The sequence below is a fragment of the Panthera uncia genome, chromosome E3 (assembly GCF_023721935.1).
Source record: "Panthera uncia isolate 11264 chromosome E3, Puncia_PCG_1.0, whole genome shotgun sequence".
Lineage (NCBI taxonomy): Eukaryota > Metazoa > Chordata > Mammalia > Carnivora > Felidae > Panthera > Panthera uncia.
In genome coordinates, this window is record NC_064815.1 from 25,599,074 (window position 1) to 25,624,200 (window position 25,127).

At 46.8% G+C, this 25,127-nt stretch overlaps 1 protein-coding gene across 1 annotated transcript in view; it reads right to left on the reverse strand.

Annotated features, from left to right (window-relative positions):
* The window catches only part of PRKRIP1 (PRKR interacting protein 1), a 31,522-nt gene extending 19,303 nt beyond the window's left edge, over positions 1 to 12,219 (reverse strand). The window contains exons 1-5 of the mRNA XM_049639227.1: positions 12,034 to 12,219; positions 11,258 to 11,336; positions 9,929 to 10,029; positions 2,404 to 2,489; positions 1,048 to 1,115 (exon numbers count right to left, since the gene is read on the reverse strand). Coding sequence (XP_049495184.1) covers positions 1,048 to 1,115; positions 2,404 to 2,489; positions 9,929 to 10,029; positions 11,258 to 11,336; positions 12,034 to 12,159 — 460 coding nt within the window. The 5' untranslated portion in view covers positions 12,160 to 12,219. The remainder of the gene's footprint in view (positions 1 to 1,047; positions 1,116 to 2,403; positions 2,490 to 9,928; positions 10,030 to 11,257; positions 11,337 to 12,033) is intronic.
* Positions 12,220 to 25,127: the final 12,908 nt, after the last annotated feature.

Below are 25,127 nucleotides of genomic sequence, written 5' to 3' on the forward strand. Positions count from 1 at the left end.
TGGTCCTTTCCATCTGAGGCCCCTCTTTCCCGGGTTCTCAGCTCAGGGGCTCTCAGGGGAGCGACTGGCACCTCTGGCCAGGTGGAGTGCTCAGAGGTGGACAGGACTGGTAGCACTGTGGGACACTGACACGTGACTCACCCCTATTCCTCCTCGTTAACAAAATCTCATCCCAGTCCGGGGTGGCAATGTACCCGGCTCCCAGGGATAAATCGTGACAGGTTAAACACGGTCACAACAGTTCGGTTTTCTATTCGTCTAGCCTAATAGCAGCAAGGGATGGCAAGGTGACCAGTGAAATATAAAATGCCCTCTGTTGGGCACTTCTGGGGGATCTTCTGCACTTCTGTTAAAATACCAGCATCCCCTGCACTTCTCTCCCCTTTGGACACAGGTATGATGCCAGGAGCCACAGCAGCCATCTCACACCCACAAAGTAAAGGCCAAGAGAAGTGCAGGGGATACTGGGCCTGCCACTCCTGAGCTGCTGAACCACAAGAGGCTGCCATCTACCACCAGATTTCTTATTAAGTGAGAGAAATGAACTCTTCTTTAACTACTGCTAGTTTTCTTGTTTTTTTTTTTTTTTTTTTTTTATAGCCCAAAGCATTCTTAACTGACTTGCCAAGCGACTTCATCAGGGCCAAAAAAACACAAAAGCACTTTTACGAGGGACATCCCCTCAGTCTTTCCTACTGGACGAGAATGAGACATGGTGCAGCCCCAGGTACCCCACAACCACAGGGAGGACATGCACCTGCCTGAGGACAAGGAGCCAGGGGACAGAGGGAGACAAAGAAGGCCAGTAACATCACGGAGCTCATTTACTAGCCATCCCTGAAGGGAGGTCTGTCCTGACTTAATGCCAGTCAGCATCTTTCTTTTTGCTGACACCAGTTTAACATCCTGACACTTGCAATTAAACGCGTCCTAACTCATGGAAGGAAGTCCTCATGTCTTCAGTGGCCAGCCAACCAGCTCCAAACTCTAAATCTCACTCCTGATAGGTGAGAAAGGTCCCAACCAAGAAAAGCAGGTGCCACTCACCTTCTTTCTGTTTCTTCTGTTCAAGTTTCATCTTCTTTGCCAATAATTTCTTCTCTTTTAACTTCTGGCTACAAATATAAAATAAATCTATTAATTCCCCCGCTACCTTACTATGTATTTTAGAAAACAACAGCTACTTATGGAATGTTTAAAGACCTTACAATTACACAAACACTACAATAATGAAATGGAAGAAATACTTTCTCATGATTCTGCTACTCCAACACCATCAACATTATCAAGCTGTTTTCTTCTTGAATCAAAATGAAACAACCTTTCAGAGTCTTGAGGTGATTAAAACAATCTCAGAAATATTGGACAGATTTTTCATTCCAAGATGTTGAGGGACTGTTTTGATTTATTTTGATTTATTTTTTTAGGTGACACTTCGTTGCAGCCATCAGCAAAGGTCAGATTTCCGAAGCTGGTGAAGGCTGGGCAGCATTTCCATGTGAAATGTTACAGCTTTACAGGTTTTGTTTCTTATTTAATTCTACATGCAGAAACTGGAACATGATAAAAGAAAAAATACAAAACAGAAAAAAAGGTGTAATCAAGTTGTAGCATACAGATGTGCTCTTTAACTACCTTTACTATGCCTATTGGAAAGCAAATGAAAAAGAACTATCCCAATACACGAACAGATTGCCAGAAACAGACTTAGAATTAAGGACCGTTCAGGAGCCCCTGTGTGGCTCAGCTGGTCAAGCGTCTGACTCTTGATTTTGGCACAGGTCATGATCTCATGGTTAGTGAGTTCGAGCCCCACGTTGGGCTCTGTACTGACAGTGTGGAGCCTGCTTGGGATTCCCTCACCCCTTCTCTTTCTGCCCCTACCCTGCTCGTGCTCTCTGTCTCAAAATAAATAAATAAACTTAAATAAGTAAATGAATAAATAAGAATTAAGGACTGTTTTCAGAATCCTGCTCAGCTCTTTAAAGGTCGAGGGAGTATTTATTAAAACACACACACACATGCAGTCTACACGCTCACACGATGTCACTGAGGGAGGTCACACACCCTAATTTAAGGAACAAGCTAAGGGAACCTTACTCGCAGCATATTGTTAAACTTGGTGTTAAAATACAGAAGGGAAGGAGACCCAGAAATTCACGTGAGCACCAAAGTGCTGACCTGAGCTATGGAGAATCTGTACGGGGGAAGGGGGATGCAGTGGTAGTTAAGTGACCTAATCTCTTCTCAGTTATTGGAAGGAAGGCCATTCCTCTACTGGGTAACACCTAAGACCTTGACAGGTCATAAGGTGAACTTCTGACCGCAAGGACGACTCATTCCCCAGCTTTCACGTTTCTGCCTTTAAGTGTCATCGGTTAGGAGAAGCCACAAAGCCCTTACCGCTTTTTTCGGCGCTTTGCTGTCTGCTCTTCTGCAGCGATTTTATTTCTTTCCAGTCTCTTCTGAAACTCTGCATCCAATCTTTGCTGTGAAAAAACACGTCATTTAGACACACTCTGGGCTGGGTATGGGAGCTCTGGAAGTCGCAGCACTGGGGGTGCCATAGGCACATCCGGGTCTCTGGGGCCACCGTAACCATTAAGAGGGTGCCCCCAGTATCTGGCTCTCCGATGGCGAAAGTTACTTCGTTCCGTAGGGTGGCAGTCATACACAAAACATGAGCGCACGAGAAGGTGCACACTGTGTATTCCCTGAAGGCAGAGGAAGAATTACCGGCTACGTAGCCAGGGCCTTGGCTAGTGTGACATTGTGATTTACAGTAAGAAACGTACACAGCTGACCTTTGAACAACACAGGTTTGAACTGTGCGGGTCCACCTACATGCGGATTTTTTCGATAAATACAGTCCAGTACTGTATTTTCTCTTCCTCGGGATTTTAACATTCTTTTCTCTAGCTTACTTTATTATAAGAATACAGTATATGATACACGTAACCAAATATATGTTAACTGACTATATTATCAGGCTTTGGGTCAATAGTTAAGGCTATTAGAGTTTTAGGAAAGTCAAAAGTTATATACAGATTTTTTTACTGCATGGTGGAGGGGTTGGTGCCCCTAATCACCTGCTAAGAGTCAACTGTATTTGGTCTTCATCCATTACTTCTGGAACGTGGCTCCAAAAGCTCCTATAAATTTCCTATTCAAGAGCCACAGGGGCACCTTTTATTATAATACTTAATTATGTTCCCAGTTTCTGAAATAGCTCCCAAGAGAAAGGTGAAATGGTGTCTTTTTTTTATAACAAGCCCCTTTTCAAACACAGGAGTTTAAGTTAACGAGTGAGTTCTGGAAAGCCCTTAAGGAGCAGGGCTGGTCACCAGGGTAACTTTCAGCCCCACCTCCTGTGCTCCAGGGAGGGAGAGGAGCTGCAGGCTGAACTAACTGCCAAATGCCAATGATTTGATCAATTGTGCCTTAGTAGTAATGCCTCCAAACCCCCAAAAAGATGGGGTTCAGATGGTTTCCGAGTTGGTGAACATGTGGAGGGGCTGGGAGGGGACAGAAGCTCTGTGCCCCCTTCTTCCACCTGGCTTCTCCTGAGTTCTGTGAGTCCCTCTGAGCAACTTAATTGAACCTGAGGAGGGAGTGGTGGGAGACCTCTAATCCACAGCCAGTCGGTCAGAAGGACAGGGGACAACACCTGGGCCTGGGCCTGGCCTTTGAGGTGGTTGGGGGCGGGGAGGCAGTCTCACGGGACTGAGCCCGTTGAACATGTGGCATTGGACGTTCTTGCCTGGTGGATGGCATCAGGATTGAGTTAAACTGTAGGATGCTCAGCTAGCGTCACAAAATTGCTTGGTGTGAGAGAAATCCCCACATACTTGGTGACCAGAAGTGTCAGAAGAGGAGCAGAGAACTGAGAGTAGAGGAGACACAGAGGGGCACGTTTTTTCCTTACGGTGACCTGGGCTCATCAGATGGAACAGCCAGAGAGGGGGAACCATGGGATTTTCAAGTCTTAATGATGACAGTCATCAGGTGACTGATTCCACAGCAAGACAACACCCAGTGCCATCACTGCGACTAAGCACATACATGTGTCACACAGGAATACGGGAGTGTACACACGTCCATACAAAGCCAACCCTTGCCCTTGTTGGCTAATAATTCCCTTCATAGCAGCTCCCTGTCTCTGAGCCTTCGTTTTCTCACCTATAAAATGGGGAAAAGACCAATTCCTCTCTCCTAGAGCCTTTAGAAAGGATAACATACGATAACCTACTAGAAAGCACTTGTAAACCACAAAGATACAAGGATCTAAACTGCCATCTCTGAGGCGCGTAGGTGGCTCAGTCGGTTAAGCGTCCAACTCCGGTGCAGGTCATGATCTCACAGTTCGTGAGTTTGAGCCCCGCATCGGGTTCTATGCTGACAGCTCCGAGCCTGGAGGCCTGCTTCGGAGTCTGTGTGTCTCTCTCTCTGCCCCTCCCCCACTTGCACTCTCTCTCCCTCTCAAAAAATTAAATTAAATTAAAAAAAATAATAAAATGCCATCTCGTTCTTCTAGTCAAAGCCTTAAAGGTCAACAGAGTAAACAAGGGGCCAGCAGAGGACAAGGTGGCTTCAACCCCTCTGCTGGCCTGCACTGCCAGGGCTGTGTGGCTCTGCTTAGAGTGACGCAGAAACTGAGAGCAGAGATCATGAAATAAGAGGAGTCAGGACGCCTGGCTGGCTCGGTCCGAAGAACGTGCAACTCTTGATCTCGGAGTGGCGAGTTCTAGCCCCCCGCTGGGTACAGAGATCACTAAAAAAAATAAAATAAATAAAACAGGGTACCTGGGTGGCTTAGTCAGTCGAGCGTCTGACTCTTGATTTCGGCCCAGGGTTGTGGGATGGAGCCCCGAGTTGGGCTCCGCGCTGAGCACGAAGCCTGCTTAAGATTCTCTCCCTCTCCCCCCACTGGGCCCTCTCCCCCACTCACACTCTAAAATAGAAAGTAAAAAATAGTAAATAAGTAAATAAGAAAAAAAAGAGAGAAGGGTCTCGTTTCAAGGAACCCAGTTCCGATTAGAGCACCAGAAAGCAAACGACTTAAAAGGAAAAGCATGTGGTCTGTTCACAGCTGGACCGTAAACTCACTCTGCTGCCGGAGCAGCTGCAGCCAACAAGTGACCCGCCGGAGCCCCGCCGGGCCTGGCAGGACTTGAGCTCACCACGAGCGGCGCCACGAGCTCTTCCAGTGGCGACGCCCTGTTGGTCACCGTGAAGGGTGGGGACACCCTTGCCTCTTTGTTTCTTCTAACCTCAGAGCCTGTCTTTCGCCGTGTGAAATAAGAACCTGCGTGTCTGTGTGGATTCAAGGTCTGTGAAACATTTTTCTGTGTTTTCCCTGGGTCTTTAATCGATGTATAAAAACCAGACTAGCTGATGGTAGTTGAGCCAACAGCTTGCTCTGTTTCCTTCCCTCTAAAGTAGTTTCAGTATGTAAAGTAGTTTCAAAATGAAGCTAAAGTAGCTTCAGATAGTTTCTACATAGAGTTTTATTTATTCTTGGTAGTGGAAAACCCACTTCAGTGACCAGGTAGAGGTGTGACCAGCCACCAGAAACTCCCCCCTAGAATTGAGAATGCCACATCCAGAGGACGGCAGTAGCTGGAGAAGAACCACCAACAGCTGGGGGCCAAGAGAGACGCAGGACAAGCAAACAGCAGGTGAAAACCACCACGGCAATGATTCCCTTCTGTTCCAAAATCATAAAGGTATTTTTCAAACTCAATTTTTGGCCATTCCAGTAAATTTTATTATTTTTTTTTTTTTAAATTTTTTTTTCAACGTTTTTTATTTATTTTTGGGGCAGAGAGAGACAGAGCATGAACGGGGGAGGGGCGGAGAGAGAGGGAGACACAGAATCGGAAACAGGCTCCAGGCTCCGAGCCATCAGCCCAGAGCCTGACGCGGGGCTCGAACTCACGGACCGCGAGATCGTGACCTGGCTGAAGTCGGACGCTCAACCGACTGCGCCACCCAGGCGCCCCCCATTCCAGTAAATTTTAAATCTCCATAGTTTCTTCTGTATCATATCTATCCCTTTAATAATTTCCCTGGCATTTTATGTTGGAAAATTTCCAACATAGAAAAGTTGAAGGAATCATACAGTCCGTATACCCACCACTAAATCCTACAGACATTTGCTACTTGCTTTAGCACATGCCTGTCCACCTATCTATCCCTCTATCCTTCCATCAATCCATCTTATTTCTTTTTAACACATTTCAAAGTAAGTTGCAGACACCAGGACATTTCACCTCTAAAGATTTAAGCATGCATATCATCAACTAGAGTTTAATATTTGTTAACGGTTTTTCTGTTTTCTTCCACTTAAGGTAATACATACAACAAAATGATCAAATCTAGAGTGTACAATGTAATCACACCAGAAAGTTCCCTCGTACCTTTTCTTATCCAACTCTCAGAAACAACTATTCTGATTTTTAAAAAATGTTTATTTTGACAGAGCGAGAGAGCTCAAGAGAGAGCTCGAGAGAATCCCAAGCAACCTCTGCTGTTAGCATAGAGTCAGGTGCGGGGCTTGAACCCACAAACCGTTGAGACCACGACCTGAGTGGAAATCAAGAGTCGGACGCTTAACCAACTAAGTCACCCAGGAGCCCCTGATTTTTTTTTTTTTTTTTTTTTTACATACATTAATTTTTCCTCTTGTAGAACTTCATATAAATGGAATTTTACAGTGTGGTCTCTTTTATGCAAGGCTTCTTTCACTCAGCATATGTTTTAAGAATCATCCACACTGTTGCATATATCAGTTTATTCCTTTTTATTGCTAAGTAGTATTCTATTTTTGTGAATGATTTTTTTTTTTTAAACGTTTATTTATTTTTGAGACAGAGAGAGACAGAGCATGAATGGGGGAGGGTCAGAGAGAGGGAGACACAGAATCTGAAACAGGCTCCGGGCTCTGAGCTGTCAGCACAGGGGCCCGATGCGGGGCTCGAACTCACGGACCGCGAGATCGTGACCTGAGCCGAAGTCGGCGCTCAACCGACTGAGCCAGCCAGGCGCCCCGTGAATGATTATTTTAATGTTTGTTTGTTTTTGAGAGACAGAGCATGAGCTAGGGACAGGCAGAGACAGAGGGAGACACAGAGTGTGAAACAGGCTCCTGACTCTGAGCTGTCAGCGCAGAGCCTGATGCAGGGCTAGAACTCACAAACTGTGAGATCATGACCTGCATCGAAGTTGGACGCTTAACCAACCGAGCCACCCAGGTACCCCTTGTGAATGATTATTTTAAATTTTTAAAGCATTTTATTTCCTTTATATAGGAAGAAGTTCTACAGTGAGTTAATTTTTTTTTAAGCAAATTATTGGAAAATCACACGCTGTTGCCCAAAGCGGTTTCCTCCTTTATAAAAAGCAAATAAGGGATACCTGGGTGGCTCAGTCAGTTAAGTGTCTGACTCTATCTCAGCTTAGGTCTTCATCTCAAGGTGGTGACTTCACAATACAAATACATATCATTTTAAAGCATGTGAATCTCTAAAACACACAAACGTATTCCATGAAAAAATGGGCACCACAGTCAGAGTGAGGAAAAGGTCTTACATTGCATGTTGTAAGATTAAGAATGAGAGGCAATCTCTCATGCATGTTAAAAGGAGAAATCAGGGGCGCCTGGGTGGCTCAGTCGGTTGGGCGTCTGACTTCGGCTCGGGCCATGATCTCGCGGTTCACGAGTTCAAGCCCTGTGTCGGGCTCTGTGCTGACAGCTCAGAGCCTGGAGCCTGCTTCGGATTGTGTGTGTGTGTGTGTGTCTCTCTCTCTCTCTCTCTGCCCCTACCCCACTCGTGCTCTGTCTCTCTCTCTCTCGCTCTCTCTCTCTCAAAAATACATAAAAACATTAAAAAAAATTTTTTTTTAAATAAAAAATAAAAAAAATTTAAAAAGGAGAAATCAAATGTGGGAAATCACAAAGAATTTGCCAAATAATATTTGGTTTTTATTAATAGCCAGGTTGGAAAATAGAAGAGTCCTAAAACATCAGGATTTTTTCTGATTTTTACTAATAGTCAAGAATAAAATATAAAGGAGCACCTAGAACCACTGCAATAAAAAAATCCCTTAAAATCTTGGGGGCGCCTGGGTGGCTCAGTTGGTTAAGTGTCCGCCTTCGGCTCAGGCCATGACCTCACAGTTCATGGGTTCGAGCCCTGCACCAAGCTCTGCACTGACAGTGTGGAGCCTGCTTGGGATTCATTCTCTCTCTCTCTCTCTCTCTCTCTCCCTCCCTCCCTCCCTCCCACCTTCCCTCCCTCCCTCCCTCCCCAACTTGCACTCTCTCTCTCAAAATAAATAAACTTAAAAAAAAAAATTTAAAAATTTAAAATCTTTGGGGCACCTGGCTGGCTCAGTCAGTAGAGCACGCGACTCTTGATCTCAGGGTCTTGAGTTTGAGCCCCACGTTGGGCATGGAGCCTACCTAAAAACAAGCCCCGCCAAAACTTAAAATCTACGAACAAATACAGTGAGATAAGTATCAAATCTCCATAAGTCATCATTGAGAGACACAGACATTTTTAAACAAAAAAAGATAAAAGTTTCTAGAGAGGATAACTAAACACTATAACATCCATTCTCATTCAATTTAAGTGACAGATTCAACTCAATTCTAGTAAAAAAAAAAAAAAAATCCAACACAATTTTTGGTGTGGATAAAATAACTCCAAAACTCTCTCTGAAAAATAAATAAAATAAGCGAAATGTCCAAAGAGCATTTTTTAAGAGCAATAAAAAAGAGGTTTCTGGCCCTTCCAGTCAGGTAACAAAAACCTTAATAGTTCTTTAAAAAAATCTTTTTTAATGTTTATTTATTTTTGAGACAGAGACAGAGCATGAGTGGGGGAGGGACAGAGAGAGGGAGACACAGAATCCGAAGCAGGCTTCAGGCTCTGAGATGTCAGCACAGAGCCGGATGTGGGGCTCGAACTCACGAATTGTGAGATCACGACTCGAGCTGAGGTCAGACACTCAACTGACTGGGCCACCCAGGCACCCCTTATGATACGATTTCTGATTTTATTTTTGAGAAAGAGACAGACACAAAGCATGAGTGGGGGAGGGGCACAGAAAGAGGGAGACACAGAATCTGAAGCAGGCTCCAGGCTCTGAGTTGTCAGCACAGAGCCTGACATGGGGCTGGAACCCACGAACCATGAGATCATGACCTGAGCCAAAGTCGGATCCTTAACCACCTGAGCCACCCAGGTGCCCCTCAATTTCTAAAGCCATTCCCAATTCTTATTTGACACCTGTCATGAAGAAATGCCAGTCTCTACGCTAGACAACTCAAAGTAGACACACGCACACACACTATCCACACTAAACACATAGCTGAATGGAATTAAAGGCATTTGGCCAAAAAGAGAACAACAGAATTAGAAATAATAACTCAAGTGATGCGGGACATCTTGCTTTCTATTCCATTTCACGGCAAATGGGGAAGGGAGAGAGGTCTCTGCTGTCCTTTCTGCCCAACTGGAAGTCTCCCTTCTCTCATACATCTCCCAGTGGGAGCATCTTGATGTGCTGAATCTGACCTAGGACTAACCTGGATTTACTTGACGTCTGTTTCCCATGCTGACTTAAGAAGGCAGCCTTCACACCAGGTGTATCTTCTCTTCTTTAAATGCCTCTTCCTGGGGAGCCTGGGTGGCTCAGTTAAGTGCCCAACTCTTAATTTCAGCTTAGGTCATGATCTCATGGTTCCTGAGATCGAGTCCCACATCAGGCTCTGTGTTGCAAGAGCCTGCTTGGGACTCTCTCTTTCTTTAAAAAAAAAAAAAAAAAAAAAAAAGCCAAAAACAGCAGCAGCAGCTTTTTCCTAAAAGTCCCAAGTGTACATTGCCCAAACCCAAGGGCTCAGCCAGCCTTGTCACTCACTGACCTTCTCAGCCATGGCATCCATGTAGTCCTGTCGCTGGTACTCTCTCCGGCGCAGATGCCTGTACACATGGAACTCTCCACTGCCAGCCCCAGCGCTGGAACCTACAGCCAGGAGAGTCCAGAGTTCTTAATGAAATCCAGTCACCGACACGGGTGACCCTTGATCAAAAAGGACCAAAAAAACAAACTGGAAGTAATGGAAAGGACCATGCCCCACTGAACTCCAGAATCTAGCAGTGACTTGCATAGTGTCGGCATCATTAAAGAATTGTTGCACGAATGTTGAAGGGGAAGTCACTAAAAATTCCACCCTAACACAGTAGTAAGAGGAGAAACAGTCTGCAGTTAAGTGACCAGAAACCTAGAAGATCGCTTAAGACCTTTCCCTCCCCTGCCAGATGACTTCACACTTGACACGCTAAATTTCTACTGAGCTGAAAAGATGTCCATGTATATTAAAGGAAAAAGGTAGGCTACTAAATAGTATGTGTAGAATGGCCACATTTTTAAAAATCATTTTTTCTTACACGAGTGATTTTGACCAGGGGAATTTAGAAGGCTGTAGCAGCATGCTACAAGGGGAATGATGGAATTATGGGGGTTCAAAATTTTTCAGACCTCTGTTACTTAGTCCTCTTTATAATCAGTATGTTAATTTACAACCACCCAAAATAATAAAGCTATTTCCAGTTAGATTTAAAAAAATATGTTATTGGGGCGCCTGGGTGGCTCATCGGTTAAGCGTCCGACTTTGGCTCAGGTCATGATCTCACAGTCCGTGAGTTTGAGCCCCGCGTCAGGCTCTGTGCTGACAGCTCAGAGCCTGGAGCCTGTTTCAGATTGTGTCTCCCTCTCTCTCTGCTCCTCCCCTGTTCATGCTCTGTCTCTGTCTCAAAAATAAATAAACGTTAAAAATAAATAAATAAATAAATAAATAAATAAGTTATTTAAACAATGCAGAAGGGATTCCTGGGTGGCTTGAGCACCTGACCCTGATTTCAGCTCAGTCTTGATCTCACAGTTCCTAGGTTTGAGCACAGAGCCTGCTTAGGAATTTCTCTCTCTCCCTCTGTGCCTCATACCGCTTGCGCTGTTTCTCAAAATAAATAAACTTTTTTTTTTAAATGCAGAAGAAAATTCTCTAATGCCAAACTGTAAGCAACAATACCCCTTTGCTGTAAGTACAAAGTTACTGAAACGGTGAACTTTTTTTTCCCTATTTTAGATTTAATTAACAAATGCTAACTGCAGGATTTTTAGATCTATGCTTTAAAAACTGTATTTACACACACACACACACACACACACACACACACACACACGACATTACCCATTACATCTCGAACAAATTCTGGGGGAGGCCGGGGTGCCCATTCACTCATTTTTTCTGGAATCGGAACTGCTTTGTCCTGCAACATTTAAACACAATAGCGTTTTTAAGCACAAACCTGCTGACAATCACATCTCTTAAAACCAAAGCATTTTAACTGGATTGGTGAAGAAAGGCTGCTTTGCTCCTTGGACCTAAAGCCGATTTTCTTCAGTGCCTTAGATTTATTTCATCCCGTACATCTTGGGGTCTACCACAGCCCGTGGCCTTGCCAGGGCTACACTTAACTTTCCAAAACAAAACTCAGAAACGCAACTCACCATTTATGGCTGGAAACTTCTAACCCTAACTCTACTACGTGCGGAGTTAACCCTTTCTAGCCAAAGGTGTAAGAGACCTCACCCAATTATTTTTTATGACTGAGGGAGTGATTTGCTCCGGGTGGCTCAGCCAAAGCCTTTCTAACAATCAGTGCTGTTTAGAAGTTAATAAACCCTTGTGCTAACCCATGAATGCTATCCTTCCAGTCAACGCTTCTGTTCGCAGAAAGTTAAACTCTAAGTGTCTAAAAGCACCCACATCCGGGCTGGGCTCCAACACAAGGACAGAAGAAGCTCAAGGTCTGCGAGGTCGCCTACTCCTTCCTAAGGGCTGGCCCTGGGGTTCGGGTACTCAGTTCCTAAGTCTGGAGGTGGGAGAGGTGGGCCCGTGGGTCCCCAGCAGCGCCGTAACGGAAGGGGACTCGGAGGAGGAGTCGAACCAGTGCTTCGTCTCACCGGGTTCTTCATGAGCCGCTCCAGCTTGAGCTTCTGCTCTTCTGCCGCATTCTTGGGGATGACGAGCGCTTGTGGCTCTTTCTTGGGCCTCGGCGGTCGCACCGAGGAAGCAGCCGAACTCGCCATGACAGCTTTCCAGTTCCCCACGGCGAGCGGCGGCGGTGGCGGCGCGTACTTATGACGACAGAGCCGCGCGCGAGCGGGGCGAGCACAGTCTTCTCGCAGGGCGGGGCTGGGGCGGAGTCGCAAGCCGGAAGCATCCTGCTGAATATTCATGAGCTCGTGGCCGAGTAGGTTGTCTTGATCAAAGCTGTTTGCTTTCGTTTCCTGTGTTTGTACAAATCAAGGCAGCCGAGAGCCCAAGTTCCTATGGGAGAGGTGGCCTTGCACGCCCGAGGGTGCGACCCCAGTCGCCCTCTCCAGTCCGCGTACGCGTCGTGGCGCCGCCGGGAGCCCTGCTAATGGCTCTCAGCATCCCCTCCTGGCCCTGGGCCTTTGTCCTGGCCGTTCCTCGGGGCTGGTCCACTCTCCCATTTATGACAATCTTATGAGAAAGAGAAAAGGGCCCTTCCCGTCTGGGAGCTGGCTTGGCACTTACAGCTAGACCTTGATGTCCTCCTGTTGGACGTAAACAATTTCCCAGAACACCGACCTCACACAAGGCATAAACAAGACTGCTCTGTAATCATGTTTGAAAGTAGATGAAAACAGGAATATTGTTGAAACCTCATTCTGGCTCTTATGAGTAACTACTGCTTCTTTAAAGCATTAGCCTCGGTTCACTTTATTTTATTTATTTCTTTTTCTCTATTTTTCCTTTTTCTTTCTTTTCTGTCCCCCCCCCCCCCGGTTCACTTTAACTATTAAGACAGCCAGTCATGGAATTGTGTTGCTTCCTGATAGCACCTAGAGTTAAATCCACTTACTTGAACCCTCCCCCAAATCACTTCACCCAAGCGCAAATGCTACAAGAAGTCCTCTTTCACACCCCCTTGTTGGAGTCAGTGTAGTCTCCTTTCCTAAAAGAGACAACAGACCAATTGTTTTTTCAACTGCAGGTATATTTCTGCTGGTCCTCACACTTGCTAGTTTTCTCCTGTATTTGTCACCAGCTAAAGAATGGGCATTCTATTCACTGCTGTATTTCGACATCTGGGGCAAGGACTGGCTCACAGCGAAGGACACAATTAACCTTTGCTGATGACCATGGGATCCTGGGGGCCAGGCACCTCAGATACTAATGTTGCTGCTGTCTGCACAGCCTGCTCATCCAGGCAGCTCTCTCACTGAGTGTCCCAGTCCAGCCAGGTGACCCCGGTGACAGGGTGTTTTGTTAATGCCTTAAAGCTATTCCTGCCCCCCCCACCATAGTGGGTGGTTTTCCAGTGCCCAAGGGTGATGAATTAGAAGTCCTTGATTGGCCTATGACTGTCACCGGAACCTAGGGAGAGCCTGACCTGGATGTTGTCATGGACACATGACCTACATCATATACTCCAGCCACCCAGGTACCTCACTTCTCCCCAAACGTACCACACACACAAAAAGACTTTACCTGGAGTGTCTTTCCCTCCCTGGAGAACTGCCCTACACCCTTCTTAACTTTGTTTAAATGCTAACTCCTCCACGAAGCCTCTTCTGATTGCCCCCCTGTTCCCTCCTCCAGGCAGTCAGTTGCTCCCTTCTTGGTGCTCTCCCTGCTCTGGGTCCTGATGGCTGGCATATGGTAGTTAGCACAGCGTGTCCTCACCATCTGCCTACCCACAAGTCTGGGAGGAGGGTTGAGCCAGAATGCCAGCATCTAATCCTGGCCTCGAGTTGAGTGGTGCTTCCAGAATGCTTGCAAAACAGGAATTAGGGAAGGAGGAAGGGGGGCGGGGAGTTAACAATTGCCTGAAAAAATAAAGAAAGAATGGATGTGTCAATGTGATAACCAAGGGATGGATGAATGAATGAAAAAGGAATTTCAGTGAGTCTGAAAAAGAACGAAGGAACACTCAATAAATAAATGGATACTCCAGGAATGAATGAATGCATGAGATAGTGGATCAGCTGAGTTAAGAGCCAGGAGAGCAGCCGTCTCTGTCACCCCTCCACCTCCGGGTCTGGCACAAAGCTGGTGCTTGGCAGATAGCTGCTGGATGGAAGTTAAGTCAGTGAACGGAGTGAATGAGTGCACAAGGGTGGGGGGCATGTGGGTGTGATGGAGCTGGTAATTACAACCTCAGTGTCTAAGCCTAGTCTAAGTGTGTCGACACGCTCATCATCCTGATTTACAGATAGGGAACTGAAGCCCCGAGGGCTGAGTGATTGGCTCAGGATTACACACAGACTCAAACCCAGCACTCTGGCCCTGGGTCTGTGAGGGCCCGATTGATCACGTGACTCGCGGACGGCTGGACCAAGGCCCCCAGCAGGCCTTGGTGGGGTCCCTCCATGTGGCACCTTTCTAGGGCCGAGGCCAGATTTGAGGTCCTGCTCCCTGGGGGGAAAGGGTGTCTTCCGGCTCCCACCACTGGCTGCCCCACGAGAGTGGACTCTGACCCAGAGTGCCTCCTCTGCTGCCACCAGAGGGCAGCAGAGCTCTACCCAGGTGCACCTGCTGGCCTGTGCCCCTGAAGCCCAGGACCCCGGGGGGATGCTTTGGAGTCTGGCAGATCTGGTGCCAAAGTTTGGCTCAACCTATTCCGGAGCGTGGGCTGGGGAAGCAACTCTAGAAGGTTGTTCCCTCATGCACGAGTCAGGGCACAAACCCACCCTTGACACTTTCTCGTGAATAAAACCATGTGATGGATGTTCAGTGCCCCGGCATTCAGTGGCCACATATCCCCGTTTGGTGCCAGGATGGAGGGGTTTCTCAGGATGCAGGACTTTCAGTGTTAAAACCAGGAGAATCCCGGGCACACTGGCAAGTTAGTCACCCTAGCCGGGTGGGCACTCCTACTTTTAATCCTTTGAGTTGTGGTTGGTGCTTAAAGAACTGAAACACCAAAAATATTTACGGCTATTCCATAATTTGAGTTTCTCACTGAATTAGTGAGTCAGTGGTCTTCCCACAATGGTCCTGCCAAACATGACAAGAGGAAAGTTCCAGCAAGGGGAATAAAAACTAAGGTGGAATACACCCACTTGGGAAAAGAGTTTGTCAGTTTCCTATCAAGATCAACATACATGTACCATATAGCCCAGAAATCTCACTCCTAGGGCACCTGGGTGGCTCAGTCGGTTAAGTGTCCGACTTGGGCTCAGGTCATGATCTCACAGTTTGTGGGTTCGAGCCCCACCTTTGGCTCTCTGCTGTCAGCATGGAGCCTGCTTCAGATCCTCTGTCCCCCCTCTCTCTGCCCCTCCCCTGTCTCAAAAATAAATAAACATTAAAAAAAATCTAATCTTTTTTTTTTTTAAGGTGTGGGGGGATGCCTGGGTGGTGCAGTTGGTTGAGTCTGACTTCAGCTCAAGTCATGACCTCATGGTTCGTGAGTTCAAGCCCCACATCGGGCTCTCTGTTGTCAGCATGGAGCCTGCTTCAGATCCTCTGTCTCCCTCTCTTTCACCCCTCCCCTGCTCGTCCATGCTCTCTCAAAAATAAATAAAAGCATTAAAAAAAAAAAGAATCTCACTGCTAAGCATTACCCTAGAGAAATGAAAATATGCGTCCAGTGAGAGACCTGTATGCAAATACCTATGGTAGCTTGATTCATAATTGCCCCAAACTGGAAGCAACCCAAATGACCATCAAATTGTGATATATCCATAGAGTGACGCACTTCTGAGGAATAAAGCGGAAGGAACTATTGATATTTGCAACCACATGGATGAATTTCAAAAGCATTATGCTTAGTGAATGAAGCCAGATTTGAAGGACTACAACCTGAATGATTCCATTACTTGACATTTTGGAAAAGCCGAAAACGATGGGGACAGAACACGGATGAGTAGATGGCCAGGGGCCAAGGGCAGGGGGAGGGGATTGACTGTCAAGGGGCCAAGGGAACTTTTGGGGGTGATGAACATGGTATGTCTGGATTGGGCTTGTGGTTATGTGAACACACACATTTGTCAAACTCATTGAAGTATATGCTTAATTTTTTTTTTTAATGTTCACCTCTGAGAGAGAGACAGAGACAGAGCACGAGCGGGGGAGGGGCAGAGAGAGAGGGAGACACAGAAGCTGAAGCAGGCTCCAGGCTCTGAGTTGTCAAGCACTGATCCCAACACGTGGATCAAACTCACGAGCTGCAAGATCACGACCTGGGCCAAAGTTGGATGCTTAACCGACTGAGCCACCCAGGTGTCCCAGTATATGCTTAAAAAAGATGAATTTGGGGCACCTGGGTGGCTCAGTCGGTTGAGCATTCAACTCTTGATTTCCACTCAGGTCATGATCCCGGGGCTGGGGGATCAAACCCCATGTGGGGCTCTGGGCTGAGTGTGGAGGCTGCTTGAGATTCTCTTTCTCTCTCTCCCTCTGCCCCTCTCCCCCACTCACGCTTGCTCTCTCTCTAAAATAAAATAAAATTAAATTAAATTAAATTAAATAATTTTTAAAAAGAGTGAATTTAAGGGGTGCCTGGATGACTCAGTCAGTTAAGTGTCTGACTTTGGCTCAGGTCACGATCTCACTGTTTGTGGATTTGAATTCTGCATTGGGCTCTGTGCTGACAGCTCCCAGCCTGAGGCCACTTCAGATTCTGTATTTCTCTCTCTCTCTCTCTCTGCCTCTCTCCTGCTTGTGGTCTCTCTCTCTCTCTCAAGAATAATTTTTTTTTATATAAAAAAGGTGAATTTACGGGGCGTCTGGGTGGCTTGGTCAGTTAAGCATCTGACTCATGATTTTGGCTCAGGTCATGACCTCGCGGTTTGTGAGTTTGAGCCCTGCATCGGGCTCTGCGTTAACAATGCGGCGCCTGCTTGGGATTCTCTCTTTCCCTGTGTCTCTGCCCCTCCCCTACTCATGCTCACCCTCTCTCTAATTAAATAAATCCACGTAAAAAAAATACAAATAAAAATGTAAAAAGGTGAATTTGATTGTATGATAATTATACTCCAGTACACTCGACATAATAAACAGAAGTCACCAGGGGCGCCTGGGTGGCGCAGTCGGTTAAGCGTCCGACTTCAGCCAGGTCACGATCTCGCGGTCCGTGAGTTCGAGCCCCGCGTCAGGCTCTGGGCTGATGGCTCGGAGCCTGGAGCCTGTTTCCTATTCTGTGTCTGCCTCTCTCTCTGCCCCTCCCCCGTTCATGCTCTGTCTCTCTCTGTCCCAAAAATAAATAAAAAACGTTGAAAAAAAAATTAAAAAAAAAAAAAAAAAAAGAAGTCACCTGCCAGGTTACAGAGGTGCCAACCCCCTATTGTCTGGGTGGCTTTGGGGAGCACTGCCAGCTTTGAGCCCATCGTGCTCACCTGAGGCAGCTCAAAGCCTGTATACGTGCCCTGCTCTGGCCTGTCCAGAGTGGGGCTAAGGGCTCAGGTGGCAGCAATAGGTTTTCCAAAGCCCAGAGACCAATGTGGATGAAGCCCCCATGTTTCCGCCTCTGGGCCCCACACACCCACAGGCCAGGGTCCTGGCGGCTCCGGCTGAGGCAAGTCAGCACCCAAAGCCCAGGGCTCTCTCTGACCCAGGCCACACTGAGCAATGGTAGGAGGGGCTTAGAGCAGCAGGTGCACAATCCCCATCCTCCAGAGCTCCCCGTCTGACTTACTAAAGTACCTTCCTATTCCTGAACTTGGACTCCTAAGGTTAGGGGACTTCAGTCTGCTGGTTGAAGGACCCAATGGGAGAGATGAATTGCCCTATCTGGGTTGGGCCATCATCTCTCCCCTTCCGACACTATCTGCCCCACCTGTGTCCCACACACCTTCCCTGGGTGGCCGTCCACGAATACATGTGGACCGCCCACAAATCTGCTAAGTTCCACATGCAGGGTCACATTCAAGACACCCCCAGCCCAACGATAATCAGAGTCACTAACCTTGGCAGGTACCTTCCCATACGCCAGGCTCTTTGTGATGGGGTCCTATGCAGTATTTCACGCAGAGCTTCACAAAAACCTTCTGAGATAGACACTATTTTAAACTTTTATCTTGTGAGATAGAACACACATGCAGAAAAATGTACGCAGACAAAACACAGCTCGATGAACGAACACAAAGCAAACACCCATACGGCACCATTCCCGTCAAGGGCTAGAACACAGCCCACGGGCCACTCCCAATCGTCCAAATCACGACTCTGTTCCCCCTAGAGGTAACCACTCTTCTGGCTTGAATGGTAATGGCTTCCTCAATTTTCTTTATATCTTTATGGTTTCACCATCTAACCATATGCCTCTAAAACTCATGTGGTCGGTCAGATGTTTGAAACTCGACATGCTCGGAATCAATCAGAACGCATTTTAAATATCTTCCTTCCACTCTGTGTTCACCTGTTTACTTGTTTACTGCCATCAGTTGTCAAAAAGGAACTCCCCGTTATTCTTTTTATGTTTGTTTATTGATTCTGAGAAAGACGGAGTGCTTGAGAGTGGGGGAGGGGCAGAGAGAGAATCCCAGGCAGGCTCTGCGCTGGCGATGTGGGGCTCGATTTTGGGAACCATGAGAACATGACCGGAGCCAAAATCAAGAGTCAAACGTTCAACCAACTGAGCCACTCAGGTGCCCCAGCTCTTTATTCTAATGTGGTCAAATTTATCACCATTTCCTTTGGTTAGGGCTTTTTGTGTCCCATTTTATTTTTTTCCTTTTTTTTTAAATTTAAATTTTACTTAACCTACAGGTGTCAGGAGTTGAGTTCAGTGATTCCTCACCTACCTACAGCACCCAGTGCTCATCACAACAAGTGCCCTCCTTAGTACCCATCACCCAGTTAGCCCATCCCCCACCCACCTCCCTCCATCAACGCATAGTCTGTTCTCTGTCATTAAGAGTCTCTTGTGGTTTGTTTCCCTCTCTTCTATTGCCCCCCCCAATCCCGTATGTTCATCTGTTTTGTTTCTTAAATTCCACGTATGAGTGAAATCACATGGTATTTTTCTTTCTCTGATTGGCATATTTTGCTTAGCATAATACATTCTAGCTCCATCCACATCATTGCAAATGGCAAGGTTTCATTCCTTTTGATGGTCAAGTAATATTCATATATATATATATTATATATATATATATATATATATATATATATATATAAAATCTTCTTTTTCCATTCAACCGTCAATGGACATTTGGGCTCTCTCCATAGTCTGGCTGTTGTTGCTATGAAAATCAGGGTGCAGGGGCGCCTGGGTGGCGCAGTCGGTTGGGCGTCCGACTTCAGCCAGGTCACGATCTCGCGGTCCGTGAGTTCGAGCCCCGCGTCAGGCTCTGGGCTGATGGCTCGGAGCCTGGAGCCTGTTTCCGATTCTGTGTCTCCCTCTCTCTCTGCCCCTCCCCCGTTCATGCTCTGTCTCTCTCTGTCCCCCAAAAAAAAAAAAAAAAAAAACGTTGAAAAAAAAAGAAAATCAGGGTGCATATACCCCTTCAAGCCTGTATTTTCGTATCCTTTGGATAAATACCTAATAGTGCGATTGCTGGATTGGAGGGTAGTTCTATTTTTAGTTTCTTAAGGAACCTCCATACTGTTCTCCAGAGTGGCTGCACCAGTTTGCACTCCCACCAACCGTGCAAGAGGGCCCCCCTTTCTCCACATCCTCGCCAACACCTGTTGTTTCTTGTGTTGTTTGTTTTAGCCATTCTGGCCGGCGCGAGGTGGTATCTCATCGTGGTTTTGATTTGTCTTTCCCTGACGATGAGTGATGTTGAGCATCTTTCCATGTGTCTGTTAGCCATCAGGATGCCTTCTGTGTCCTATGTGAAAGGTTTTTTTTTTTTTTTTATGTTTATTTATTTCAGGAGAGAGAGAGAAAAAGAGGCAGGGGGAGGGGCAGAGAGAGAGGAGAGAGAAAACTCTAAGAAGGCTCCGAGCTGTCAGTGTAGACCCCCACGTGGGGCTGAATCCTGAGAACCATGAGACCACGGCCTGAGCCAAAATCAAGAGTTGGATGCTTAACTGACTGGGCCGCCCAGGCACCCCTTTCGGTGTCCTACTTTAAGAAATTATTTTCTTACCCACTCCGTTAGCTTGCCTTTGCCATTTGGATCTGCGATTTACCTAAAACTGTTTCCAGGGCTTGAGGTAAAGTCAAGAACTAATTTCGCTTTCTGGTTATCTCATTATCTGGTTTCCTCAGCATCGCTTACCGGAAAAAACTGCCTTTCCTCACTGTTCTTGTCCTTCCCTTCAGATCTTCCGGACCCGACTTTTATTATGGGCCTTGCCCCTGGAGCCTGGCACTTGTCTTGCTTCACGCCCTGGGGCCCACTGGTACTCACGCGGATTCAGAGCTGGTCGCTGGAGGGAGTTAACGTTACATGTGGGGTGCTTGACCGATGGGGACAGGAACTGATGGATAAATGCTTCTCTCTTCCGCTCCTGGAGTGGAAAATTCTGAGATGTGCTCTATGGGGCTTCGCAGAGGGTCCGAGTTGGCTTCAGCCCCAGAACGCCCACAGCGGGGAGCAGCTCAATCAATCTCTCTTGGATTGGCGCTTTCTCTTCCTTGTTTCCATCTTCCTTGTCCCCTACTTTCTGTCACCCTGGGATCGCTTCCCAAAATAAATGACTCATCCTTCTGGATGGAACCCAGGCTAAGACAGTTGGTAGTAGAAGTGACTCAAGAAAGCGGCCCCTCATGATTGTAGGATTGGGTTGTGCACTGGGCAGGCTGTGGGAGGGGTCCGTGGGGGTGGTGACAACCCCCAGCGGGCAACAGCAGCGTGATCGCTCCTGCTGTCTCCTGTGATAGATGGAGCCAAGACCCAGGTGGAAGGTGTGTTCGCTCATGCGCCTTGATGGCACTTGAAAGGCTTAGGAGCAAAGGAAAGTGTGAGAAGTATGCTGTGGGCTGTTTCCCGTCAACTGCTTCAGAAGGGCCGAAAGAAGAAAACGCAGGCTCGGGTTGGCCAACCACGAACTCAAGGCAGGCTGCGAAAGTCAGAAGGCATCCAAAGTGACAACGAACCCCAGGTAGACAAGATGGCTCGTCTGGTGCTGGTCATTCAGCTTCTGTCTGAAGCCCCTCCGGTGTCTGTGCATTTGGCTCAGAAACAGGTGTCTACGCAGGAGCAGGGCACAGCTGCACAGAGAATGGAAGTTCAGGTGCAATCAGAGCACCGTGAGATGGGGGTAGTCTTGGGCATCGCCTCCCCTTCCTGGGGCTCTTGGTAGCAGCTGAATTTGCATGAGCTTTATTTGGAAGCCTTCTACCCTCTGCTGATTCATATGCAGCTCAGGTCAACTCGCACTCTCTGTATTTGGACCTTTGTCTCGTGAAGCTGCCGCAGAGTGGGAGGGGGCCACGTGAGGCACCTGACGATTCTCCCTGCGGAATTTCCTTGTGGGGACACCTCCGCCTCCCCGGGCGGGCACCCTGTCCTTAACAGCTCCCATCCAGCTGCCCAAGGAAGAGAGGCGACCAGTCGCACAGGCTGCGTCTGTCGTCACCTCTGTCACCTCCAATGGTTGACATTCCGCTCTCACCACCTTCATCCCGTCTCACAGCTCCAAGCTCTGGAAGTACAGCAACTTTGGTTTCAATCCAGGATCTGCCATTTACGGGTTGTCTGACCCTGAGTGAGTCACCCATCTTTCGGAGTCTCGATTCCTTATCTCTGAAAGGGGAATAATGACGCTATCTCATGGGATGGCTGTAAGGGCCAATTAAGATCAAATGTGTGAATAGGGCACAAGCTGGCATTCATCTAATGGAGGCTGGACTGTAGTTGCCACCCTCGCCAAGGTCAAGCCTGCCACCTGGGCTTTGCACCTTTTTTTCCCGGGACCCTCCAGCCCTGGCTCCACGGGGGAGTTCTTTTTCTGTCGTTCTATCCCTCCTTCCACATATAAACATGCTCCAGACTCGACGTCCCCGTGCAGGGGCTCTCCTTCTCCTCACCATCCAACTTGTGCTTTTTGAAAAGTTTAATTATGGTTATAAAAAATAGTCCTAAGAAGAGCAAATACAAAGTGATTCCCACGTACTCATCACCTAGCTTCAACACCTGTCAACACTTTTGTTTCTGTCCCTGCCCCCACCCCACCCCCACTGGAATATTAGCGAATTCCAGACATCATATTGTCTTATCTGTAAATATTTCTGCATGTGTCCCTAACAAATAAGAACCTTAAAAAAAATCCGTAATACCACTATCACACCTAACAAAATTAACAAGAATTCTTTTATACTTAATACCCAATGTTTTCATATTGCCAATTGTCTCAAAAATGCTGGTTTTTTTTTACAGTTGGATGATTTCATTTAGTTCCTACATCTTATCTATGTCAGTTCCCCTCCCTTTTTTTCTTAAAACATTGTTTTTTTTAATCTTTATTTATTTTTGAGAGAGAGACAGCGTGTGAGCGGGGGAGGAGCAGAGAGAGAGGAAGACACAGAATGCAAAGCAAGCTCCAGGCTCTGAGCTGTCAGCATGGAGACCGACACGGGGCTCGAACTCACGAACTGTGAGATCATGACCTGAGCCAAAGTTGGACGCTCAACCCACTGAGCCACCCAGGCGCCCATCCCCTCCCATTTTTCTTTTTCATGACAATTATTTGTTGAAGAAACAGAGTATATATTCCTGTAGATTTTCTCAGTTCTAGATTTGGCTAAATGTGTTCTTTTCTTTTTCTTTTTTAAGTTTATTTTTATTTATTTTGAGAGATAGAGAGCAAGCAGGGGAGGGGCAGAGGGAGAGGGAGACAGAATCCCAAGCAGGCTCCGTGCTGTCAGCACAGAGCCTGACTCAGGGCTCAAACTCATGAACTGTGAGATCATGACCTGAGCCAAAGTCAAGATTAGGATGCTTAACCAACTGAGCCACCCAGGTGGCCCCCCTCCTTTTTTTTCCCCAAGTGTTCTTTGACATGTTCATCTATCCCCGTATTACAATAATGTTTTAAATAAACTCATATTTAGATCTAGAGACGTGATTGGATTCAAGTTCAACTTTTTTGCTTATTTGTTTGATTCATAAGAAGTTCTCTGTTCTTTCCATCATCTCACTTCAGGACTCGCTTTTAGTCATGATAGGATTGATTGGGGGTTAGAAGTTGGCAGGCTAACCCATCCATTATAAAGCTCCAAAAACCTGACCTAATGGTTTTTGCAGCCCGTGGTGGTTGTTCCTGCATCCATTATTTCCCTGAGTGCTATAAGATGTTGAATTTTATCATTCCTTATGCATTTATTAGCTGGTATTTTTCTCTAAAGAGCTTTCCTCATTGCCCATCTGGTTATCTTGTAGAGATAATGCTATTGAAGCTATAACCCACATCTCTTTGGCTGACCTTTGAGTTTACCACGTGCCCTGAGAGCCACACACCTCAACTGTCCGTGTCTCTCTGCTCCTGTGGATGTGGCCTGACAGTTGCCAAGAATCTCACGTATGTTGTAGTCTTAGATCCTGAAGGATATGGGGGCAATGGCAATTCTATGAACTGTGGAGTTGGCTGACTTTTCTTTATCGCCTGAGAAAACTGGAAGGAAGAAAATAACAAGCTCAGGACAGCCAGTGGAACCCAGCACGGAGACAGTGCCTTGATGCAACCCTTAAAGGGATTTCTCATCTCCAGTAGCTGGAGGCAAGTCAGTGCTGAAAACCAGAGCCAGCAGGAGAAGATGGAGAAAAAGCACCAGAGTAGTAAGAGTTACTGGCTGAGAAATTTCTAAAATTGATGAAAGGTATGAATCCACATATATAAGAAGTGCAGTAAACCCTAATGGGCTCAATACAGAGCAAACCACACCTTGGCATATCAAAGTCAAACTTCAGTAGACTGAAGAGAGAAAGAGAAAATTCTTAAACAGCCAGAGGAAGAGGACATTTTAAATTCAGGGAAACAAAGGGGCACCTGGGTGGCTCAGTCAGTTAAGCGTCCGACTTCAGTTCAGGTCATGATCTCACGGCTCCTGGGTTCGAGCCCCGTGTCGGGCTGTGTGCTGACAGCTCAGAGCCTGGAGCCTGCTTCAGATTCTGTGTCCCCCCCACCCCCACCCCGCCCCTTGCCTGTGCATTCTTTGTCTCTCTCTCTCAAAAATAAATAACAATTAAAAAAAATATTAAGACATTATGTTAAGAGAAACAAGGGAGACACATAAGACATTATGTGTTGCATGACTCTGCTTATATGAGGTCCCGAGATTTGTCAAATTCAGAGAGACAGAGTGGAATCACTTTTCAGGGGCTGGGAGAGGGGAATGGGGAGCTAGTGTTTAAAGGGGAGAGCGTTTCGGTTTGCGAACACGGGCAAGTTCGGGATACTGCCCACGCCTTCCTCCGTAGGGTGATGCTGACAGTGATGATGTGCCAGAAGAAAAGGAAGTTGCCTGATTGTTTCTTTTACTTGTGTCCTCTGGACCTGCTTCAGTCCGATCCCAAATGTACCATCTCCACTATTCGATGACTGCACTGTGTCCATGCAGCCTCGTGACCCGGTGGATCTCACACCATCGCCCTCATGACAGCCGCTCCAGTTCCATAGACCATGATTCCCAGGGACAGTGCTCCGTTTCTTCCGGAAACTAGTAGTCTTGATGGTTCTCCACGAAAGAAGCACTCTTCCCCAACCTTCAAACGCTAGAGACAAGAACTTAGTTCCAGTCCGAACACAACGCTGAATCAAAATTATTGTGCAAAACAGGGGCGCTTGGGCGGCTCAATCGGGTAAGTGCCTCACTTTTGGCCCCGGCTCAGGTCACTGTCACACAGTTCGTGAGTTTGAGCTCCACGTCGGGCTTCCTGATGATGGTGTAGAGCCTGCTTGGGATTCTCTCTCTCCCTGTCTCTCTGCCCCTCCCCTGCTCTCTCTCAAAATAAATAATAAATAAACTTAAAAAATTACTATGCAAAACAGAAAACAAAACTCTGGTGTTTTAGGAGAGCAAAACACACTTTCTGAAACATTTAGCATCATTTTCGTGTTTCAAAGAGGACATCTAGTAGACCTGGGAGCAGAGAGGTGAATAGAATGATTAAAACAACAACAACAACAACAA